Source organism: Danio rerio, chromosome 8, assembly GCF_049306965.1.
Source record: "Danio rerio strain Tuebingen ecotype United States chromosome 8, GRCz12tu, whole genome shotgun sequence".
Classification (NCBI taxonomy): domain Eukaryota; kingdom Metazoa; phylum Chordata; class Actinopteri; order Cypriniformes; family Danionidae; genus Danio; species Danio rerio.
Genome location: NC_133183.1, coordinates 3398717 through 3424290, shown reverse-complemented (window position 1 = coordinate 3424290; position 25574 = coordinate 3398717). Strand labels below are relative to the sequence as shown.

The window sequence follows — 25574 nt, the reverse complement described above, 5'->3', positions numbered from 1 at the left end:
CTGGAGTCACCATTTTCCCACTACTGTGAGAGCCCATTGGCTGCATGGCTGCACCGATGTGATGGCATGCACTGCCCGCGAGCACAGCATTAACATGCTGGACCCCAGACATGCTCGTGCCCATCATCCGGGGACAGAAAAACACTGCATCCAGAAATGCACAGTCAGAGCAACGTCTTGAAAAAGACGCGCTGCACAACCGTGTTGCTCTTTTAGGAAATTCACAACAATACATAAAGCTCTGGAGGACATGACCCAAAGTCATTGGCATTTCATTGACCCGTTTATATACTCTTTCAGATGATTGGATTCTGACGAAACGCCCATAGTGGAAGTTTCCACATAGCATTGAAGTTCCCCTCCCAAAGGGCAACTATTTTACTTAGCGTTATGACAACAGACAGAAATAGTAAGGAGTCATCGTAGGTTAGGCTGTTATAACTCTCCCCAAACCCTTGTTCTCATCTTTCTGAATAAAACACCTGCTTTACTACATCCAATCAGCTTGCAGTAGTAAAAAAAAAAAACAAGCCACACCCACTGTTTTCTCATGTGATATTCTGTTTCTCTGCAACACAATATGAAAAAAAAGAATTGCAGGAGCTTCTATTTGGCTTTATTTATTTTTTGTTACGTCACAGGTGGTCCCATCAATAACATATAAACTAGGGATGGGAAGATTAACCGATATGTATCGATACGCGGTCATGCGCGTGCACGATGCGAGTGCATCGGTAGAGCAGCAGAGGATGAATGAAATTTTGAAAGCAAATCGAGATGCATCGGTTTTTGCGAGATGCATCGGTTTTTCCAAGATACAGCTTTTATTTTTAATATAGAATGTATTTTTTATTTATTAACAAGTGTTGTCGACCTGTTTTTGGCGCATAATTTAATCGACCTACATAAAGTAGCAACGGACTTGCGGACTTGCGGATGTGTACACAACTCAGTGTATCAGGTGTGCGGATGAAGCTAGTGGTGCGCCCTCAGAAAGTGCCCTCAGAAAGCGCGAGAAGCAAAACAAACATTTTATTCCCCACTGAGTTTTAAATCTAAAGTATGGCAACATTATGGATTTTGCAAAAAGGATGGACGACTTGACAGGACAGATGCAATTTGCAAAATGTGGCGCGCATCTGTAAAATACACGGGCAGTACGACTAATCTGATATCTCACTTGAAGCGGCGCCACGGTGTTGTTGTGGAAGCATCTTCCAGTGTTTCTGCATCGCCGGCTTCCTGCTCTGCTTAAACTGTAGCTACAGTACCAGCTCCAAAAGTGGTGAGAAAAGCATTGAATGTTATTTCCATGCGCAACAGTTTTGTGCGCTCTACGCCAATAACGGATGCTATTGCATTGTTCATCTGCAAAGATATTCAGCCTAGTGTCACGGAGAACGAAGGTTTTAAACACCTCCTCCTGTTAATTTTCATTTATTTATATTTTTATTAGCCTGTTGTTTACAGTGACAGTGATGTTTCAAAGCAGCATAACACTGCTAGTTCACGACTTTAAGTTTTAAATATTCAGTGGCAAAATATATCTTTGTAAAACTTGTTTTCATAGTTGAAAAGTTAAATCACAGTTCTTGTTGTGCAAAGGTAAACCTTAATGTTGAAAGAGTGCAAATATATGTATTTTTAATATTTATTGCACTTATACATTCTGTTTATCTTGAAAATACTTAAATAATATGTGCTATATGTTCTAAAATGGCCCTCTACTGTAAACTGACACTCTGGCTCTGAGAGAAAAGCCAGTTTGTAAAAAAAGTCTTGGTTTTGCTTGGTTAATAAAGAATCAAACTCATTCAATGGCACAGCATCCTCTTTCACATAATCTCATAAACTTGATCTAATTAGTTAGTGCTGAATTATCGCATTGTATCGTGATATGGGTGTGAATCGTATCGTGTTGCATCGCAATATGTCACAAATGTATCGCTAATATATCGGATCGTATTCTTTGTATCGAGATGCGTATCAGATCGGCATTATAGCTTAGATGCCCAACCCTAATAATAACACATTAGTCAGTTACATATTTACCATGTTCTACATGTGAGAATGATAAATGAAATTACTGGAAGCCTGTGGAAGAACTTGTTACCAAGTTTCTTAAATTGCGTATAATAGAGACAATAGAGAGTTCATCAAACACACACAAATTACTCACACACATGAGTTGTTGTTGTTGTCGTTGTTAGATTGGTGATTGGTGGACGAGTGGTTTCTGGGATTGGAGTCACATCACTGAAGGCACTAGTCTCTGTGGTCACTAAATTAGAGAGAAATAGATGTGTTATTATGGAACCAAATTGAAGTCTCAAAGTAAAGGCGGATTTATACTTCTGCTTCTAGTGATCGCTGTGACCCACGGTGCCTGCCTTGCGTGTAGTTGTGCATTTATACTTCGGTGTGCTGTTTGTGTTCCTCTGCAATAACACTTCTGAAACGCTAGCTGGCTGTGGATTTTAGACTCTCTGTCGTCTTTCTTTATGCGTGTAGCTCAAAAAAAGCTCAAACTTACTTATTCAGAGGAACTAGCGGACGTGCAACGAACCTAATCATAAGGTAAACAAAGCTCTGTGATTGGTTGCCTAGTTAGCGCTGACGAGTGTGGGCAGAAGTAAGAGCTGCACGAGCCCAATCCGCTTGTTAAGTGGTGACGTGTTTGTGACGCATGTATACTGTTTCCGGGTCCAAGCCGCCACTCATTTGAGTGGAGAAATCATTCGTTTATGATCACGTTTTATTCCTATCACACATTAAAGTTAATTATATAAAATCATAGTGTACACAACCATCTCTGGGCTTGCTGCATAACAAATACCAAAAAATTAACAATTTATAAAGAAATGTATCACTTTCTGGCCATCAGATATTAGGCATAGACATATATACTGCAATCGTGATTTTCGAAAGCCTTAAATCGCTTTGTAAACGTTTATTATTACCATTTCATGAGTCTCCCCATTCAGTTGAATAGAGCGCTTGGACCCGGAAGCCTCTTCGCGTGACGTCACACTTAACAAGCGGATGGAGCGACTGTTCAATAGTGTTGGGCGATATATGAAATTTTGTGATTGCCATATCATCCCCCTGTGAGATCGCCAATACACAATATGATCGAATAGGGGCGCAGCAGTGTTATATATATATATATATATATATATATATATATATATATATATATATGTAACAAAAAAAATTTAACTACATGACGCAACGATGCATAGCACAAGATCTGTGCTTGGTCAGCTTGGTAGGGCTGACGAGTGTGGGCAGATGTGAGAGCAGTGCAAGCCCGATGCTGTGAGTGTTCATAAGTGTGGAGTCCCGTGAAGGAGCTCCAGAAGGAAACTTTTGTTTTGTGTTTACCTTATGATTACAGTTGTTGCACGTCCGGCAATTCCAGTCTCAAAATGAATAAGTTTGAGCCACTTGTACATTAAGCTAGCGTTCAGAAAAAGCAAAACACCAGAGAAGAAACTTGACACAGAGAAACATAAACACACTGCTAGCTAGCATTTCGGAAGTGTTATTGCAGAGCAACAGAAACAGCGCAAAGAAGAATAAATGCTCGGCTATGCGCATTACATGCGCCATGGGTCACGGCGATCACTTGACACAGAAGTATAAACCATTCTTAAGGCTGGTTGCATAGCCCTTGCCGTGGCTGACTCTGACGCTGACCAGCATCTGTCAAAAAATCGAACCATCAAAACAACGCATAGTGCAAGCTTTGTGATTCGTCGACTTGGTGGCTGTGACTAGTGTGGGCGGTGCTGAGAGCCACAAGCCCAATAGAGCGAGTCAGTGCCGGCCCATAGGGTAAAAGGGCCCTAGACAAAAAAAATTAAATTAAATAAAAATTGGGCCGCTGGTGTAAAAACAAAGCATAAAAAGAAAAAAATTTGTATACTTAAGTTTATAAATTTTTTATTAACTTTAACATATTTAATCTATATTACATATGCTAAAATAAGTTTAAAGTTTGCAAGTATTACAAAGTACTGTAAAATACCACTAAATAATGTATTATAGCAGAACTGTTACATATCCATGTATTTATTATTTATTTATTTAATACTTTGTCGCCCTCTAGTGTTTTGTTGCTGTTTGTGTTTTGATTTAGAGTTGATTTTCTCTGCACCTGCAGACAATTCATCGTCGGCAATTTAAGAGCTCGCGCTGCAGTGATTCAGTGACGGGGATTTGAGCGGCCATCCAGGCGCGGAGTTGTGCCCCTTTGTTATCAGCCTTTGTTTATTGTGTTTTCTCCCCACACTTTATTTATATTTGGTTGTTTAAATAATAAAACCCCTAGACTGATCCGTTTGTTTTCCCCTCATTTAATGTTGTGACTGTGGTCGTAACATTAATTGGGGGCTCGTCCAAAAAGTTTAGATTCTGCTCGTCAGCTGTTCAGTGTGGGAGGAGAGATGTGTGGCCACCCCGTTCATTTTGTGATTCGTCTGGATATGCTTTCGTGTGAGTGACCTCTTGCATCCCATATGAGAGTATTTGCCTTATTTAATTTAGTCGCCGGGTAGATTGTGGACCTGCCACTTTGTTATTTTGCCTTTCTTATTTTTGTGCTTAACACACCTTTACTTTGAGCTTGCTTTTCTTTTCTTTTTTTATTTTGGCTCCGGAAAGATGTCGTTTTGACACCATGTCGTTTCAAAAATTAGATTTAGATTGATTATATTACTTAAGACTTTAAGACACGGGTTTATATCGAAAGTGAGCGAAATGTGGAATCTGTGTAGGAAAACATTACATCATTCTAGTTCCCCCAAAAGCTGATCATGGGTGGCGTTCATACTGTTGTTGTGTATTTAGTATTGTTTTCAGCTATTTGTCATATATAAATTATAGAGAGAGGGCGAGGCAGTGGCGCAGTAGGTAGTGCTGTCACCTTCCAGCAAGAAGGTTGCTGGTTTGAACCTCGGCTCAGTTGGCGTTTCTGTGTGGAGTTTGCATGTTCTCCCTGCCTTCGCGTGGGTTTCCTCCGGGTGCTCCGGTTTCCCCCAGAGTCCAAAGACATGCGGTACAGGTGAATTGGGTAGGCTAAATTGTCCGTAGTGTATGAGTGTGTGTCTGAATGTGTGTGTGGATGTTTCCCAGAGATGGGTTGCGGCTGGAAGGGTATCCGCTGCATAAAAACTTGCTGGATAAGTTGGCGGTTCATTCCGCTGTGGTGACCCCAGATTAATAAAGGGACTAAGCCGACAAGAAAATGAATGAAATTATAGAGAGCTATTTTTAAAAATGAAATGTGGAGGTTATTTTTCTTTCATTCATTCATTTTCTTTTCGGCTTAGTGCCTTTATTAATCCAGTGTCGCCACAACGGAATGAACCACCAACTTATCCAGCACATTTTTTACGCAGCAGATGCCCTTCCAGCTGCAACCCATCTCTGGGAAAGATGTTTTTTTTATTCATTTATTTATTGCATTGCGTTTAATTGGGTTTGTGCATTACTCAGTGAGCATTGTTTATGATATATACATAGATGCTCATCCTTGTGCTTACGATCACACTATATATTTAAAAGCAGCCATTGCAGGGCCCTCTAAGAAAGGCAACCACCCATATTCCCTGTTTGACAGGCCGGCCCTGGAGCAAGTGTTTTGGACTGTGAAGGAGCTCCAGATGGAAACTTTTGTTATGTGTTTTCCTTATGATCAAAGCTGGCTGATAACCGCCCCGGGCAAATATACTGTCCCAGTCTGCCCCTGACTACAATATAATAGATGTTTCACTGAAATATTCAGGTTGTTGACTTACATGTTGATGGACTGACAGAAGACTGTGCTGTTGAAGATGATGCTGTAGTTGAGGGGGTTGTAGTTGATGTTGTAGTTGATGCTGGTGAAGATGATGTTGTAGTTGTTGGTGTTGATGCTGTAGTTGTGGTTGGTGTAGATGATGTTGTAGTTGTTGGTGTTGTAGTTGGTGTAGATGATGTTGTAGTTGTGGTTGGTGTAGATGACGTTGTAGTTGTTGGTGTTGTAGTTGGTGTAGATGATGTAGTTGTTGGTGTTGTAGTTGTGCTTGGTGAAGATGATGTAGTTGTGGTTGGTGAAGATGATGTTGCAGTTGTGGTTGGTGAAGATGAAGTTGTAGTTGTGGTTGGTATAGATGATGTTGTAGTTGTGGTTGGTGTAGATGATGTTGTAGTTGTGGTTGGTGAAGATGATGTTGTAGTTGTTTGTGTTGAAGTTGTAGTTGGTGTAGATGATGTAGTTGTGGTTGGTGTAGATGACGTAGTTGTTGGTGTTGTAGTTGGTGTAGATGATGTTGTAGTTGTTGGTGTTGTAGTTGTGCTTGGTGAGGATGATGTTGTAGTTGTGGTTGGTGAGGATGATGTTGTAGTTGTGGTTGGTGAGGATGATGTTGTAGTTGTGGTTGGTGTAGATGATGTTGTAGTTGTGGTTGGTGTAGATGATGTTGTAGTTGTGGTTGGTAAGGATGATGTTGAAGTTGTGGTTGGTGCTGATGAAGATGATGTTGTAGTTGTTATAGTTGGTGTTGTGGTTGGTGTAGATGCCGTTGTAGTTGTTGGTGTTGTAGTTGTGATAAGTGTAGATGATGTTGTGGTTGGTAAGGATGATGTTGTAGTTGTGGTTGGTGTAGATGACGTTGTAGTTTGTGTTGTAGTTGGTGTAGATGACATTGTAGTTGTTGGTGTTGTAGTTGTGGTTGGTGTAGATGATGTTGTAGTTTGTGTTGTAGTTGGTGTAGATGACATTGTAGTTGTTGGAGTTGTGATTGGTGTAGATGATGTGGTTGGTAAAGATGATGTAGTTGTGATTGGTGTAGATGATGTTGTGGTTGGTGTAGATGATGTTGTAGTTGTGATTGGTGTAGATGATGTTGTGGTTGGTAAGGATGATGTTGTAGTTGTGATTGGTGTAGATGATGTTGTGGTTTGTGTTGTAGTTGGTGTGGATGACATTGTAGTTGTTGGTGTTGTAGTTGTGGTTGGTGTAGATGATGTTGTAGTTGTGGTTGGTAAGGATGATGATGTAGTTGTGGTTGGTAAGGATGATGATGTAGTTGTGGTTGGTGTAGGTGATGTTGTAGTTGTTGGTGTTGTGGTTGGTGCTGATGAAGATGATGTAGTTGTTTCTGTTGTAGTTGTAGTTTGTGCTGATGAAGATGATGCTGTAGTTGATGATGTTGTAGCTGTAGCTGGTGAAAACGATGCTGTAGTTGCTGTAGTTGTAGTTGTTTCTGTTGAGGACACTGAAGTTGGTGCTGAAAGTGTGGTCGGTGCTGGTGGTGTTGTGGGAGTTGTAGTATCAGTGGTCAGTGCAGCTGAAGTGGTGTTGTTTTGATTTGTGCTGTACCCGATAGTACTTTGAGCTGTGAAAATAAAATGATACATCAACAATCAGATCATTTTAAGACTTTACAGGTTGTTTGCAATAGAGAAATATTGGGTGTGTTACATGATGTGTTGAAATGGATGAAGACGACAACGTGATTCAGTAGTAATAATGGTTGTTTTAGTTGTATAATTAAAGAAAAAACACTTGTTCTTATTAACAATTAGAGAGTTTCAATTATATGCAGAGGATTTTTAACCATGTAAAGTAGTTTTTTACTGTGCTTCGTTAACACAATAGGTAAACATAATTAATGAAACTATAAGGAGATGGATTTAATTCTGTAATAAAAAAAGAAAAATGATTTAAAAAAAGATAAAGTGATTGCGAATGTTGTATTATCAAAAGGATACTTTTAACAGTTATAAGAAAAAAAGATTATAAAGTATAATAGGCATCACAGTGAGAAATGACCAGATTTATTCAGTTACTATGATAACGTTAGTTTAAAATACTGATTTTTATAGTAACTCATTTATTGAAACAAATTAGTTATTAGGCATTAACTAAGACATGAACATCACCTAAGATTTTAAAATACTTTTAATTTTCACAATTTTCTAGTTTTCATCAGGAGCTTAGTTAACTAACTATATATATATATATATATATATATATATATATATATATATATATATATATATATATATATATATATATATATATATATATATTGACATTTACAGAATTCCTTAAACAAATCACAATGAAATGACTTGTAAATTTAATTCAAATGCCTTGCAAAATGTGCACCAACAAAAAAAAAACTTTAAAATGAAACAGAAACAATGTAGATTTTTTTTACTCTAAGATCCATCTATAAATCTTGCGAGGGTTTTTATTTAAATGAACTAATGTTAACAAACGAAGCCTATTTGTAAAGTTTTAAATAACTAGTATAAGTCCATAAATAAACATATTTTTTACATTTCCAGACTACAGAAAAATCACATTGATATGGCTTGTAAATTTAATTAAAATGTCTTACAAAATGTGCACCAACAAGAAAACTTTAAAGTAAAACAGGTACAATTATGTTTTTTTTTTTACTTTCGATGCAATATCTAACTCTAAATCTTGCAAGTGTTTTTTAATTAAATTAACTATTTGAACAGTTTTAAATAACAATGTGCCCCATGTGTGTGTGTGTGTGTGTATATAGTATAGATGTATATATAGTATATATATATATAGATTCAGAAACTTTTTACAGTATGTCTGATAATAATTTTTCTTCTGGAGAAAGTCTTATTTGTTTTATTTCGGCCAGAATAAAAGCAGTTTTTAATTTTTTAAACACCATTTTAAGGTCAATATTATTAGCCCCTTTAAGCTTTATATTTTTTCGATAGTCTACAGAACAAATTATCCTTACACAATAACTTGCCTTATTACCCTAACCTGCCTAGTTCACCTTATTAAGCTGTATAGAAGTGTCTAGATAATTATCTAGTCAAACATGATTTACTGTCATCATGAGAAAGATTAAATAAATCAGTTAATAGAGATGAGGTTTTTTTTTTTTTTGACATTTCCAGAACTCTTAAAACTGAAATGATTTGTAAATTTAGTTCAATTGTAAAAGTAAAACACAAACAATGTAGATTTTTTACTCTAAACCTTAGATCTATAACTCTTGCTTGTGTTTTTTTTTAATAACAAATTTTCTGGTGGTTACAAACCAGTATACATGCACCAGTAACAACCACAACAAAAACAACTCGTGATGACTGAATAAGAGATTAAATAGAAAAACCAGAATAACAACAAATGCGATCTACAGATTTGCCAAACAATTTAAAGAATGCCTCAAAATTGACATTTGCTGATTGTTCAAACCATAATCATCTGTATAGTTTTACTTATTTATAATTATAAACTGTTTTACGTTCAATCCACTTAAATTTGTAAAAAACATTACTCTAAATTAATGTCCTTTATAATTTAATTGTTTTTGCAAATGTAAGTGGATTAAACATTAAAGTTTCCCTGTGCTGAGTTGCAGCTGGAAGGGCATCCGCTGCATAAAAAATATGCTGGAGAAGTTGGCGGTTCATTCCGCTGTGGCGACCACAGATTAATAAAGGGACTAAGCTGAAAAGAAAATGAATGAATGAATAAACATAAAACAATAAAGTTATTAAGTTGTGATGATTCAGCTCATTTTAAATAAGAAGTTTGAACAAGCAAAAATACTTATTCAGTGTATCAATATTCTCAAATAAATACATAAACTTGGTCGTCAAGCATTTAGTGCAGTAATCAACAACCACTGCATACAATATAAAGAGTCTTGCTAGAATTCTTCAACTAGACTGAAAAACAATTATTAATTAAAATGACTCATTGGATTTACTCTTTTTTTAAAGGTAACTGCTAGCAAACTAATTATTTGAGCTGAATTTAAACAATCAAATTAAATTTAGTAACATTCAACTTCATTTGTTTGTTTAAATTCAGCCCATATAAATAGTTTGCAAGCACTTACCTTTAATAAAATGAGGAAATCCAATGAATCATTCAATAGAGAAGTTTAAATAATAAGTAGTCATTCACAGTATTTTGAGGTGCCCTTGAAAACATGATCACGCATGTTTATTATGATGATATATTTGCATTATTGAATATTTCCGCGTGTGATCATTACCTGTGGTCGAGCAGCTCATCGTGGCCAGCAGAACGCTGATGAGAATAACAGCAGGAGCCATCATACAGGATAGTGTGTGATCTCTGACTTTCTGACCTGCATCTTCTCTAGTTTCTTATTTTATACACTGAATCGTTTCCTCATAACTCATCATGTGTTTGTCCAAGCCCCTGCCAGTAAACACTGATGTCAGAAACAGATATCTACAAAAAAAGAATGAAGGAAACAGATTTTTTTTTTTCGTTAAAGTATGGTAAGTCTGTGTTTTTATCAGATTTTTTAGCTTGGGTTGTGAAAACGGACACTATTGATGCTCCATTTTAGATATGTGAATGTTGATAGATCTTGTTGTCATGTGGTGTATTCACACTGCCACCAACAGGTTAAGTTTAGTAACTGATCATCAGGGTAAAAAATATCCTAAACTGCCAAAAATATCTGTAAATAAGCAGTTTTCTGTATTTTGTGAACCATGTTTTTATTTTTCCCAGTTTGTTTTCCTGTTTTTGAATTACATTATGGGATCTGAATCATTCTTCAAGCAAATTTTAACCTACAAAAAAGTGACTTTCATTAACATTTTTAATAGCTCATTATTTGTCTGTGTTGGTGTTGTATATTATGCTACAAAATCCTTTTCTATTATTTTATTTATCTAGATATTTCTATTCTTTCTTAGACATTAGTTACACAGCCACAGCCATATCACCCTGCAACCCAAGACTGATTACTCACTGAAGCTGAGCAGAGCCTGGTCAGTACCTGGATGGGAGACCACACGGGAACACTAGGTTGCTGTTGGAAGTTGTTTTAGTGTGACCAGCAGGGGGCGCTCAACCTGTGGTCTGTGTGAGTCCTAATGCCCCAGTAAAGTAAAGGGGACACTATACTGTCAGTAAGTTTCGGTAACTTTGGAACTGGTATTTACCGGACCGAATCAGCATATGAATTTCGGGGCCTCATTTCGGTGCCACTGGTGCTGCGACTAGAACGTAAAGCAGGTCGCATACTAGAAGCGCCGCTCGCAATGCACAGCGCCATGCTTTTTAGAATTCGCCCAGCCACTACTTATGACCGTTCATATTGCTTTCGTGCCACAGAGCGCCATCTGAATAGTTTCATTTTAAATAATATGCGAATGTGCACGTCTGGTCTGTAATACTATCAACTGTCATCTGTGCACCGTGCCGTGGCTCTGAGCGGCGCATCAGCTGTGTGACACCCTTAAGAAGCATCATGGGGTGCATCGAGGGGACACATAAGAAAAATGACCCAAATCTCGAAAAATCTTGAAAAACCTAGGAAAAACTCAAAAATCTAGAAAAAAATACCCAAATCTCGAAAAATCTTAAAAATTGGAAAAATCTTGAAAAATCACTATTTTTTAAAAAAAAAAAATCTTGAAAAATGGAAAAATCTCGAAAAATTTTGAAAAATGGAAAAATCTTGAAAAATCACGATTTTTTTTCATCTCGAAAAATGAAAAAATCTTGAAAAATCTTGAAAAATGGAAAAAGCTCGAAAAATTACCCAAATCTTGAAAAACTGAAAAATCTTGAAAAATATTGAAAAATGGAAAAATCTCGAAAAATGACCCAAATCTCATAAAAATCTTGAAAAAACTGAAAAATCTTAAAAAATGACCCAAATCTCAAAATCTTGAAAAATGGAAAAATCGTGAAAAAAAAAAAAAATCTCGAAAAATGGAAAAATCTCGAAAAATTACCCAAATCTCGAAAAAAAAATTTAAATCGAATAAACTTCACTTAGTGAAAATGGCGAGTGGCTAGTAATGTTGGAAATCTACTAGCCTCAGTGGCTGGTGATCCAAAAAGTTAATGTCAAGCCCTGATTACATTATATTATTTCAAATGACTAAAATGTCAATAAAAGTCACCTTGTTAAACTGCAGAGTTGAATTTTCAGCATCAGAAGTGGACAGAGCAGAGATCAACATATCATAATGCAATTTACAACCACAAATAAACACTTGTGAATTACAAAATTCAGAAACTGATAATTAACAGATGTTTGTGGTAGGAAGTGTAGGTTTGCATCATTGTTTTTGTGATTTAAAATACAGATTTTACTGCGTCTTTATTTTTTCCTTCTTCAAAACTTGCAGCAATATTTGTGGCATTTCTTAATTTTACACAACTTAATTCTTCACGACTTTTTTTGACCAAGAACCAGTGGTATCTGTAAAATAAAATGGAAACACAGAGAGAAACTAAGTGAAACTTAAATATTTACATCTTAACCCTATAAAGTTTACTGCATCATGTTGTATTTGATACCTTAAGACCACTGCAAATGATCAAAATAAAACAGTGAAAATTCCTTCAGCAGTAGCATTAGAAGAATCAAAGTGTGTTTAGTAAAGTTTATTTATCAAACAGGCGGCACGGTGGCGCAGTAGGTAGTGCTGTTACATCACAGCAAGAAGGTCACTGGTGTGAGCCTCAGCAGGGTCAGTTGGCATTTCTGTGTGGAGTTTGCATGTTTTCCCATGTGTTGGCGTGGGTTTTCTCCGGGTGCTCCGGTTTCCTACACAAGTCCAAAGACATGCGGGTACAGGTGAATAAGGGAGGTTAATTTGTCAGTAGTGTATGTGTGTTGTTACGTCCCGACCAGTCTAGGGTTGGTGGGAACAATAACAAGTGTAAAAAAAAACAAAGAGATAAACTCAAATACTCAATTTAGGGTTTTCCCCTTCTCCTGTCCCAACTCACAATAATCACAACGCTGATCAAGTAGTAACAATATTTATTATTTACTTAGACAACAAAGATAGAAGCATCTCTTCGGAAGGGAATCCAGGCCAAAATAATAAACAAAAAGACAGCTAACTTGCGGGGAAATAATTCTAACTTACCTGCTCAAATAAAAGCACCCCAAATAAAATTACAGCAAACTTCCCTTTCTCCCTCGCTGCCACAAACCAGGAGAAAACGTTTTAAAGTAAATGGCGATTCCCAACCTACCGCTTCTGTTTCTAACCAAAAATAATATATATAAATATTTAATCAGAAAAGCCAATAGATTCAGATTTAACAGAGAGCCGTTTTAGAAAATAATTAAATTGTCAGTAACAGAAATCGATCAATTCACACCAAGTAAACCAACAATTTGGGGCAGGAGATAGGAGACGCTCGGAACAACAGCTGCGACGACGACGACGGAGATTTGCGACCTGCACCGAGCAGAAAGATCTCCCCATTGTTCCTCTCCTCCAGCTTATATACGCTCCCACACGCAACACGGCTGGACCGCAATCAAGCGCAGCTCTAGAGGGAGGGGGAGAGAGAGAGAAAGCTGCGCATGCTCCACAGCGCACAACACAACATCAGCTCCAAATGCATAAACAAAACACAAATCTGTATATATATATTTATATATATAAAATAAACAAACAAATAATTAATATGTTCTATAACGTAACAGTGTGAATCAGAGTGTATGAGGGGTTGCAGCTGGAAGAGAATCCGCTGTAAAACAAATGCTGGATAAGTTGGTGGTTCATTCCACTGTTGTGACCCCAGATTAATAACCCACATAGCAAAATTTCTCTGGCCCAGCTCTGGCCCACACAATCAGGTTTTGCTTGGCCCACATGCCGCAGTGAATTACGGTACATGACTGGACCAAATCTGGCTTCCAGACAAGAGCCAAACATGGACCATATCTGGGCCAAATCTCAGCCAAGTGAATAACTCATAACTGGGTCTGAACTGGGCCAGATAGGTTGGTGTGTCACGATTGCAATGAAATTGATAAACCCATGGAGTGATGCGCTTTAGGCACACTATGGGCACGCTTTTTCTCAAAGTGACCTGATTGGTAGAATTTTTTTCTTTACTCAAAAATGATTTTATTGTATTTTAAATGTGGGTCAAGACTGGACAAACTCACATGGCCCACTTATCAAATTTTTAATTCTGGGCCAAAGACTACGTTTTTCATCTGGCCCAGATCTTGTGTGCCGCCTTAAAGACGGTGCCACCTCTGCCAAACCCGGGCCAAGTTTGGCCCACATGCTGTATGCCAGTGCCGGATGAATGCCTGCTGTGCCAGCTTTATGCCAAATCTGGGCCAGAATTCTTTGCTACTAGGGAAAGGGACTAAGGCGAAAAGAAAATGAATGAATAGTTATCAAATGTGTGTAACGGGGAGACTGACACGGAGGGATCCATTTTGCAGTATTTATTCGACACAGTCAAACACAAACATCCAATACGCACTAAAGTGCGAACACACATCAACAGTAATCAATAATGGTCGTGGGGCTGGCGGCTGACAGACACAGAGTGATTTACCAGGCTTGATCAGTGGCGGGCGGCGTGGTTCAGAAGCCTTTAGACAGGCTTGGGTCGAGGGCAGGCAGCGTGGTTCAGAGTCCATGTATCAAGCAAGGGTCGTGGGCAGGCAGAAGGCAAATCAGAAACAGTCCGGGGTTATTCACAGAAGATCAGGCAGGAAAGAACGCTCAGTAATGCTGGCCGGGGCTAAACAAGACTTTGCACTGAACAGTTGTTTGAGTGTGGCTTATATAGGTGGTGTGGGTCGTTACCGTGATTCAGTTCAGGTGTCTGCACAATCAGTCTAAGTCAGGGGTCTCAAACTCGCGGCCCGCAGGCCGTTTGCGGCTCTCAGTGCAATATTTTGTGGCCCACGCCGACCGCTGTACACTGACAGAATCAGCGGAGGGGGAGAGAGAGTGCTCCCCGCTCCGCTGATTCCATCCGTACACAGCGGTCACTGGCATTCCCCGCCCGCCGTGTAAACAAAGGGGCGGGGATGCCGGTGACGTCACTACGCACCCCGCCCCTTTGTTAGATGCTGTGACGGGCGGGAAGTGTTAGGAGGGAACTCGCGCTAGATAGGAATAGCTACCTATCTGCAGCCTGCCACCTACCTAGCTACAGCCTGCATCTTATATATATTATAGGTAGATACAGACTGGCACAGACTGATGTGACTGGAGTGGGGTGGGGGTGTTTTATTTATACATATATACGCCTTTTTTTTAGGTGAGGGAATGGAAGTTTTGAGTGTGTGAGAAGTGTGTGAGAAGTTATTCTCCACCTTGAACTTTAATAAGTCAAAGTACTGGTCTAGACTTGATGATCATCTTCAAGCCATACTGAGGGTCTCAACTGCTTCCGCTCTAAAGCCAAATGTGGTTCAGATTTGTGAGAAGAAGCGCTGTCAAGTCTCTGGCAGCAAGGAGTAGGCAAAAGATGCCATGTTCAGAAGAACTGTTCATAATCTTCACTCAATGTTCTATTAATGTTCAGGACACTTCATGTTCAGAAGAAATAATTAAAACTGTTAATAATGACATTTGAGGACTTTTTTTTTGTGAAATCCCTTATGCGGCCCAGCCTCACCCAGACTTTGCCTCCTGCGGCCCCCAGGTAAATTGAGTTTGAGACCCCTGGTCTAATGGGATGATTTAATGCTAGAAGTCCGGGAATGGCGGCCTCTGCTGGCCAGCGAGGGGAATGACTGGGATCGAGTCTGTGACAATGTGATGTATTTAAGTGTTCAATAAATCAGCTTTGTTGGCTTAAATCACACTGTTTTACAGAATATAACTACAGAGCTTTCATCATAAATCTATGCAGTTTAAAGCCATCTCTCTCTAAAGACTTTATTGGAAGTTTATTGTGCAATTTGTAACAATAAACTATGTTTATATATGCATTCTGGTAGTCTGTACTATTCTTATATAATATTATATAAAATAATTCCTTTGCGGGCTAAGCAGTGGCGCAGTAGGTAGTGCTGTTGCCTACAGCAAGAAGGTCGCTGGTTCAATCCTTGTCTCAGTTGGCGTTTCTGTGTGGAGTTTGCATGTTCTCCCTGGGTTTCCTCTGGGTGCTCTGGTTTCCCCCACAGTCCAAAGACATGCGGTCCAGGTGAATAGTGTCCAAGTGTGTGTGTGAGTGTTTGTGGATGTTTCACAGAGATGGGTTGCGGCTGGAAGGGCATCCGCTGCCTAAAAAGGTGCTGGATAAGTTGGCGGTTCATTCCGCTGTGGCGACCCCAGATTAATAAATGGACTAAGCCGACAAAAAAATTATTGAATGAATAATTCCTTTGCCTTTGTTCACTAAATTGGACTATATGCACAGCACGTGTTTTTCAGTCACCGATAAACTTCCGGTGAAAGTTTTAAGTGGCTATTTTTAATTTCATTAGGTTCCTTTTACAGCATCGATGTTGTAATATATGATCAGTTAAATACATTTAAGCATACATTACGTTGTTCTAAGCGTAAATGCAATGTAATGTAATGTGTATTTATATAGCGCATTTATCTTGTATGGCCATACACCTAAAGCGCTTTACAATCTTTGGGGGGGAGCTCTCTCCACACCACCACCAGTGTGCAGCTCCATTTAGATGATGTTCCGGCAGCCACAGGACAACGGCACCAGTGCTTCACATAGTGCTGGGCGATATGGCAACAAAAAAAACAAAAAAAATCTAGGTTTGTCATAAAGTTTAAGCGATTCTCAATTTCGATTTTATTTTTTTTATTGTGTAACTAGTCAACTTAAAACATTACAACAATATGACTGAAGTAACATTCTTTTTATAAGTAACTTGAAAAACCAACTGGTTAAGGAACATTGTATTTTTAATGGCCATGCATAAATTGGTCAACAAGGTGTAAATAAATGTAAAACAAATTCACAAGTTAAATATCGTTGCAGAAGATTTAAAAAAAAAAATACATGTCTAAATATTGCAGTTGCAGTAAAACAGAGGTATTTTTTGCAAGTTTTGCTGAGCCTAGGAAAGATTGGCTGTCAGCTCGTCTTCTTCTGATTGAATGTCAGGTTGTAATGCTGCGGCCTTTTTCTTGAAAAGATACAGTGGAGGTAAAGGACTGAACATGGAAACTGTAAAGATTAATTTAACCCAATGTGTGAAGTTGTGGACGTATAGCAGGAGCAATATAATATATTATATATTTATTCTACCCCCCCCCCCCCCTTTTTTTTTTAAATAGCGGTCATTTGATGCGCTTTGCACCACACTCTGCTGCCTGACTGCCTGTCTGGGTTTTAACTAGGTCCGCTAAATGATGTCATGGGGGCGGGTACTTTAACTTTTCACGTTTTCATGTGTTCAAACCAAACTAAGATCAGCGCGGTTCGAACTAAGATCTGTGCGTTTATTCACATGGCAGGTTTTTATGTCCTTAATACATGTTAAAAGATTGGGTTTATCTTCTTGATAAGGGAATGTGTCTTGACAATCCACACAGACAGATGTGACTTAGTAAAGCGTGAAGTCCTGTAGGACTTCACTTGTTGCATTAGTCTGAACGTAAATCCCCTCGTCAGGCAGTGCTGGAGTAGCGTGAGAGAGTGAACCAAAGCGCGTTTGATGCAAAGGTATTAACAAAAGAAAAATACACAACTGAAGACACTTAAATGCTTGTGTTTGTTGTATTTGTACCAGCTCTGCTGTGCTTGCCCACAACTTCATGCATTGGGTTAAATTAGGCTGTCCAGTCTCTGTTCAGTCCGTCACTACCATGATTGAAACCCAGACAGGCAGTCAAGCAGAGTAATACAGAGAGTGAACCAAAGCGCTTTGGTGCAATTATAATGTATCTAATGTTTTTGTAAAAAAAAAAAAAACTGCGATACCTTGATTTAATATTAGGGATGTAACAGTATCAGAATTTCACAGTACGATAATACCTCGGTATGAATGGCACGGTACGGTATTTATTGAATAATTTACAGGAAAAATAAAACTAATGAAAAAAGTGCCAAAAGTGTTTATTTACCTTAGCACTGAACATATCAATGACATACAAATTAGCCATCTATCTGTAAGCTTCGAAACAGGAACTTCAATTTTTCAATTTGAATAACAAAAAATTATTAAACCATATAAAAAAAATTAAGTTTCAATTTAGTATTGTTGAAAACTCATCACATTCAACATTTAGTCACTCACTCACTTAGATAGAGATGGGTTTTTTAAGGAAAATTATCATATAACTATAATGTGGTAAAAGCTGGGGTCTCTGGGCATGTCCCCTGCAACAGAAAAAAAACCCCTCTCATTTGGGACTGAGGTTTCTGGGACAGAGAGATATGATTTAGCCAAGGTTGACAGCAGTGGGTAACGTTGTGCATTGTCTTTCCACCACTTGAGAGGACAAGCCATGAGTGAGATAGAGGTCTCTTTGCGGTACAAGTTACTGTCTGCATCAATCTGAACAGTGTGCTGTGTTCTGCAGTCCCCATGACTGTCTTTAGTCGTATTCCCCGACTTATATTTCACCACAGTCTGGCAGTGCCTGCATACCGTTTTTTTCTTTGTCACCTTTTCTCCTTTCTCGTATCTTTTTAGAAAGAAACCGAAATGCTTCCACACATCCGATTTAAAACCCGCTTTAGATTTGATCATTTCCAGCTCTTTTTCTTCCCCGCTACTAGCAGCACACTCCATTTCCGCATTACTGGATCTGTAGTGACAACAGACCGCAAATGATGATCACCACGCCTAGGCTGATGGGAATTGTAGTTCCCGCTACCTCCAGTTTGCTTCATTCGCCTGAGCAAACTTTTCTCAGAAATATAGTTTTATTGAGTCATGCGCCTACGGTAATATTGAAAAAAATTTCTATTGCGGTATGACGGTATTTACAATATTGTTACATCCCTATTTATTATTAAATTAAATCATCTTAAAACATAAATTCAAATTAATCGTAAAAATCGAAAGGAAAAAAGCCCAGCCCTAGCATAACCACACACCAGCTATTGGTGGAGTGGAGAGTCAGTGATACAGTCAATTCGGTGATTGGTATATAAAACGAGATAAAAGGCGTTTAAATGCAAGCGGCGTCAGTAGCAGCATGCTAGCTCAGAAGCTCCATTGAAAATATTGGGGTACAATATATTTGCAATCTAAAATAAGTATAAGCCTGTTTTGTTGGAAAGCAACCTTAAATGGTGATCTGTTGCTGTAGGCCTATGGAAAATCAAATGAAATAACTGTACTTTTAAGAGGGATTGAAGGTAGGTATGGTGGGAAAAACACTGCTAATGGTGTACAAAACAAACATAGACAGCCAGTCTCACGTCATCAGACTCAATTCCTCTGAAATGCACGATAACACTTCCATCCGCTCTCTGACTGTCTGGTCAGAGGACTCTAAACATGAGACGCGAGAACAAAGTGCTTTAGTGAGCGGCTGTACCTGCTAAATCATCCCCTGCTATGCAAATACACACACACACACACACACACACACATGTAACATGCTACTTACTGGCATTGTATACAAAGATTTGCATCCAAACTTTGCAGCAAAGAGCTTTATGAAGAACTGAACACCTCATACAGCACAGTGCAGTACAAATATTTTGGTTTATTTTATGAGTTAATGCACAAAAATAAGCATATAAAATGCATTGGTTGAATTTACCTCATCTTTATTTCTGTAGCACTTTTACAATGTAGATTGTGTCAAAGCAGCTCAACATGGAAGTTCTAGTGAACTGATGCTGTGTCAGTCGAGTTTTCAGAGTTGAAGTTCAGTTCAGTGTGGTTTAATTTTTATTGCTTAAAGTCCAAACACTGAAGAGCAAATCCACCGAAGCGTAGCTCCACAAGTCCCGAGCAAGTGAGTGTAATTTTAATTTAATCTCATTTAAAGCCAGTGCAATTTCACAGTAATTTGCTTAAAAAAATTTGTAAAATATATTTTTTAAAGTGATAAATTAGTTGACTTTACTAATTTAAGGCAACTGAGTAAACCAACACAATCTCACGGCAATTCGTAACTTTTTGATTTTGTGGCTAATTCGTATGAATTCATACGATCTAATTCGTACAATTTAGTACGATTTGCTCATCCCCCAATGATGGTTGGGTTTAGGGGTGGGGTTAGGTGCCACACCTCCTTTTTAAAATCGTACAATTTTGTACGACTGAGCTCGTACGAATTCGTACGAATTAGCCACTTGTACTGGCAAAACGTAAAATATTTAGGTTTTCTCGTTAGATCAGGCTGGAGTAAACCCATTGCCTTAAAATGATTAACTAAATGAATTTTGAGTATAATTATTTACTTTAAAAATTCAATTAAGTCAGCTTAACAGTTCTGAGTTACAAAGGATTTACTCACTTTTTAAAGTGTAGTAGCTAATCGTTTTTTACAGTGTATTGACTGTACAGACAGTGTTTTTACAGTATAGACAGGACAGGAAAAATTGTTTCATAGTTTTCATGATACATATGTAGTGCTTAAGTGCAATGCTTTTGTTAAACAGTCACCCTAAATAATCAGAAATCTCACACTGTAAAACCCAACAGTCAACCCAATCAAATGAAATGAGCGTCGCCAACTCAAAATGTACTGAGAGTTAGTTCTAGAGAGTTTTGAACTCAGTGTTGACGGTAATGAGTTAATTAAACACCTCATTACTTCAACTCAATGTTCACACTTGTATAGATTCATTTTTAACTCAAATGTGTTGTAGCAATCGGTTCCCTTAAACGGTTTGAGTTGCCTTAACTTATTGGGTTTTACAGTACTCAGTTGGTTTGAGTTTTCTACATTTATTGGAGTTTACTGTGCTTAAATTGCTTCGTTTACTCAAATGGAGTTAGTTCACAATATTCATTAGGATTCGTTTTTATACTTAAATGGTTTGTTACAATCGGTTTCCTCAAATGATTTGAGTTCCCTTAACTCACAGGTGTCAAACTCAGTTCCAAAAGGGCCGCAGCTCTGCACAGTTTAGTTCCAACCCTAATTAAACACACCTGATCAAACTAATTGAGTCCTTCAGGCTTGTTTGAAACCTACAGGTAAGTGTGTTGGAGCAGGGTTGGAACTAAACTGTGCAGGGCTTCGGCCCTCCAGGAATTGAGTTTGACACCCCTGCCTTAACTTATTGGGTTTTACAGAACTCAATTGGTTTGAGTTCTCTTCATTTATTGGGGTTTTACTCTGCTCAAATTGCTTCATTTACTTAAATGGATTAAGTTCACAGTGCTCATTTGGATTAGTTTTTGAACTTAAATAGTTTGTAGCAATCGGTTTCCTCAAAGGGTTTGAGTTGCCTTAACTTATTGGGTTTTACAGTGTAGAAAAATAATTAAAGTCCAGCATATGTGCAGATGTATTCATCTCTGTTCCTCTTGGCTGATTTCTGACTCAATCACAAGGTGATAACGGCTTAATTCTTGTGACCTCAAAAGAGGAGATGTCACTAAGATTCCCTCTTAAGTAGTTCTCCACCAAAGTGGCAACCTGAAAAATAAAACAACAACAGGAAGTTAGATAACAGCAGGTCCAGAAGAGTAAAGCTGCATGTATGTATATTCGACAAATTAATCTTTAGCTTTAATTTTTCCCTCTAATACACCCCAAAATTTTTGTATCATTCTTAAAGGGACAGATGCACTTAAAGTGCCCCAGCCATAACACCCTGCAGCCTGAACCAGTTACTGACTGAAGCTAAGCAGGGCTGAGCCTGGTCAGTACCTGGATGGGAGACCACACGGGAAAACTAGTTTGCTGTTGGGAGTGCTGTTAGTGAGGCCAGCAGGAGGCGCTCAACCTGTGGTCTGTATGAGTCCCAATGCCCCAGTATAGTGAAGGGGACACTATACTGTCAATTAGAGCTGCACAATTAATCATTAAAAGATGGCGATCTCGATTTGACCCCCTAGACGATCTTAATCCAGCATTTCTACGATTCTGCCAATTATATTTTCAAGTTCAGGAGCGAAGAAAAGGCGGCTGCACGAGTCTCTTCATTGTTTCACACACACGTTGCTCAGTGACATGGACACCTCTAAATGATGTTGAATGAGTCACATAATGTGACCGTGAGCGCGCGCGTCTCCTTTAGTGAACAGAACCTGCATATGTTGCGAGTAACAGGAAATACAGTTGTAAATAATATTCAGTTTGTGGCACAGAGTGATTGTTTGGGAGCCGCGCGCGAAGTATGAACAAGCACTCAGCAGTCAAAATGAAACCGAAAGTGTGCACTTCATTTAAATGATCATATCACGATTTAAAGTTTTGATTACGACAAGCATTTGATTTGTTTTTTCTTTCATAGCGAACACACATTTGTGCGTGAAAATGTTTACAATGTCAGTATAACTACTCTAGCCTATATATTGTTGAATATAATCTGATAATGGCAAATGTCTGATTTTACCACTGAATAAAATTGTCTAATATGACAGATTGCAAGCATATATCTCAAACATGATAATTCAACATCAGAATTATTATAAGTAGAATAAAATTATTTATAAAAACCAGTAGACCTACACATAATATTATTATCGATGTTGTGCCATATGTTTGTTTTTACCACACCTTTATTTTACATCTACAGAATCGTGAGAAAATCGTGATCTTTATTTTAAGCAAAAAAATCACGATTCTCATTTTAGCCAGAATCGTGCAGCTCTACTGTCAATAAATGTCTTCTTTTGGATGAGACATTAAACCGGGGTGGTCATTAAAACTCCCATGGAACTTCTGGGAAAGAGTAGGGGTGTAACCCCAGTGTCCTGGCCAAATTCCCTCACTCGGCTCTTACCCATCATGGCCTCCCAATCTAAACTTATAGCTGGTGTGTGGTAAGCACACTGGTGCCATTGTCCTGTGGCTGCCGTCGCATCATCCAAGTGGATGCTGCACACTAGTGGTGGTGTAAAGAGACCCCCCCCTCATGATTGTGAAGCACTTTGGGGATTATGGAAATACACAATAAATGTGCTATATAAATAAGCATTACATTACATTACAGTGCACCCAAAAAGAATTATTTACACACTATTAACTCTCCGTCAAGTGGTTTCAAACCTTTATGAGTTTCTTTCTTATGTTAAACACTAAAGTAGATATTTTTAGAGAAGAAAGCTGGAAATTTGATTGACTTCCGTATTAGGAAAAACATGCAAGTCAAGGGTTACAGGTTTCCAACACAATATCTTTTGTTGTGTTTAGCAGAATTATGAAACTCATAAAAGATTGAGCGGGCGAGGCAGTGGCGCAGTAGGTAGTGCTGTCGCCTCACAGCAAGAAGGTCGCTGGTTTGAACCTCGGCTCAGTTGGCGTTTCTGTGTGGAGTTTGCATGTTCTCGCTGCGTTCGTGTGGGTTTCCTCCAGGTGCTCTGGTTTCCCCCACAGTCCAAAGACATGCGCTACAGGTGAATTGGGTAGGCTAAATTGTCCGTAGTGTATGAGTGTGTGTGTGAATGTTTCTCAGAGATGGGTTGCGGCTGGAAGGGCATCCGCTGCGTAAAAACTTGCTGGATAAGTTGGTGGTTCATTCCGCTGTGGCGACCCCGGATTAATAAAGGGACTAAGCCGACAAGAAAATGAATGAATGAATAAAAGATTGAAACGAATAAATGATGACAGAATTTTATTTTTATTACTTTTATCCCAATGCAGGGGTCGAAATTGCGACTATTTTGGTCGCATATGCGCCCGAAAATTAATCTATGCGACCTCATAATATATTTGGGAGCATTAGTGCGACTGCAGATAATGGTTGTAGTGCGACCTGTTTTGATTTTTTGTAAAAACGTGCTGAATCGCTCTTCTCTGCCGTTATATTGGTTCATATTAGCTGTCAATCACTCGAGGTATTCCGCTGTCAGATGACAGGGAAGGAGCTTTTATGAACACGGGAAATGCAAACGGCTGAAGAGTAAAAACTTAAAGCATACAGGTTTGCAAACCCCACCTAAAGTTGAGGTGCAGATGAAAGCGATCATGACACGTCACGTGGTGAATAAGGATCCGCCAGCTGTGATCAATCGAGTACGCGCTTCTTGGAGAAGGTGCCCGAATCTCATGCGTTGCATTCACTGCGTGTTCAGCGCAAATGTCCGCTAAAAGTCAAATCTAATACTGTACATATCATCGCCAAAGAAGCTCGCCTTTCCTAAGTTTACACTGAAACTGCGGCTCATAACAAAGACCGGTATTGCGCCGATGGTTAGCGCAAGAATCTTGCGCTGCCTGCTCATAAATTGGGTCGGCTGACTCGCCTGCTTTTCCACTAACACAGAAAAATGAAGATCATCTCAGACTGAACCTTTAAATTGACACAAACTGAAACCAAATCTTTTAAAGAGTGATAGAGATGAGACTTTACTTACTTTCTTTTCTCTATTCTTTTTTGAGGTGTATATTATTTTTTTATTTATTTACTGATGACTGCTTTGCAGCTTTCATCATTGAATTGAATGATTTATTATAATCTTTTGTTTGTTTTGTAGCAGAAATATTATTTATTAAACTGACATGCATTTAAAAACAATAATACAAAATAAATATTTCTTACTGCAATGCTTCATTTTTGTTTGATGCAAACTATACAATTATTTTTCATAAAGTAACAGACTTTTTATAGCAGATAACCTACATTCATGCACGTTCAAGGCAGTATCATAAAGAGAAATGTAATTCATTGTTACTATTATTGCCATTTTTATCATCATTAATATTCTATGGCCTAATTATTAGACATTCATTTTGGAATTATTGCACACAAATATCAATGTCTTCGCAGCATTAGTTAGATAGTTGTTTCTAGTTTTTGTCAGTCCTATTAATGTTGTTTTAAAATACAATAAATCCCTTAAAAAACAATTTGCAGCTGTGCTCATTCATTTTTGGTGTGTGCTCCTAAATTTTTTCTGGTGCTCCTAAAATTTTTTTGGTGCTCTTAAATATTTGAAGTTGGGAGCACCGGTGCTACCAAGTAAAAAAGTTAATTTCGAGCCCTGCAATGCTAATAATCTCTCATCTTTCAGGAGGCCACATTAAATCAACTGCTTAAATTCCCGTTGGATCACTGCAACCTTCTTGTTCCTATTTTTTGTCAATTGTCTTTTCTGTTATGGCAACCAAGCTATGAAACATTTGGGATGCTCGTCTTCATTTATGAATTCAACTCTTAGCCAACCTCTCAATACTGCTGATTATAGTGTGTATTTGTTCCATGCACACTGTGTTTATTTGCATATATTTTGTATGCAAATATGCATAATGACTGTACAGTGTAAAACATGTAAGTGCCACAGAGCTTTTATTCTGGCCTGTGCATATGCCCATATGACTAGCTGTATGATTTGTTCATATTATATTATTAGACATGTTTTTATGGCTCAGAATAAGAACAAGACCAAATCGGCAGGTTTAAAGTGGACATGAAATGAGAAATTAAAATTCTCTTAAACTTTTTGAAATATAAGAGCTTTTAGTATAATTTAAACATCCTTTAAGTGTCAGAACTCAAAAACATTTAGTTTTTCTAAAATCAGCTTTTATTGAAGACCGCCTGCCAAATTGACAGGTTCTGGAGCGTTCTGCTCTGTGATGTAATAGAGTGGATAAGCTCCGCCTTCATATGAGCTTCTGCTTCACTGCCGGTTTAGCTCTGTTAAAATGCAAAACTGTCAGCCAATCAGAGCAGTGAGCATTTACTTCTGAGTCTA

The 25574-nt window shown here is 38.3% G+C and overlaps 2 protein-coding genes across 7 annotated transcripts in view; one reads left to right on the top strand and one right to left on the bottom strand.

The window, feature by feature from the left end:
* The window catches only part of si:dkeyp-117b11.1, a 99968-nt gene that overhangs the window by 18201 nt on the left and 56193 nt on the right, over positions 1 to 25574 (top strand). Inside the window, exon 1 of one of the 3 annotated variants that reach the window (XM_068223080.2) lies at positions 1226 to 1285. The exons of the other annotated variants lie outside the window; for them this stretch is intronic. The gene's annotated coding sequence lies outside the window, so the exon portion shown is untranslated. Of the gene's footprint in view, positions 1 to 1225; positions 1286 to 25574 lie in introns of those variants that run through there. 3 annotated transcript variants of the gene reach the window in all.
* Positions 19439 to 25574, bottom strand: part of LOC101886963 (uncharacterized) — a 58103-nt gene continuing 51967 nt past the window's right edge. For 3 of the 4 annotated variants that reach the window (XM_073910013.1, XM_073910014.1, XM_073910012.1), the window contains one exon: positions 19439 to 21348. In XM_073910013.1, the coding sequence (XP_073766114.1) occupies positions 21253 to 21348 (96 nt within the window). In that variant the 3' untranslated portion in view covers positions 19439 to 21252. The remainder of the gene's footprint in view (positions 21349 to 25574) is intronic. The other variant, XR_012384034.1, reaches the window with a different exon arrangement.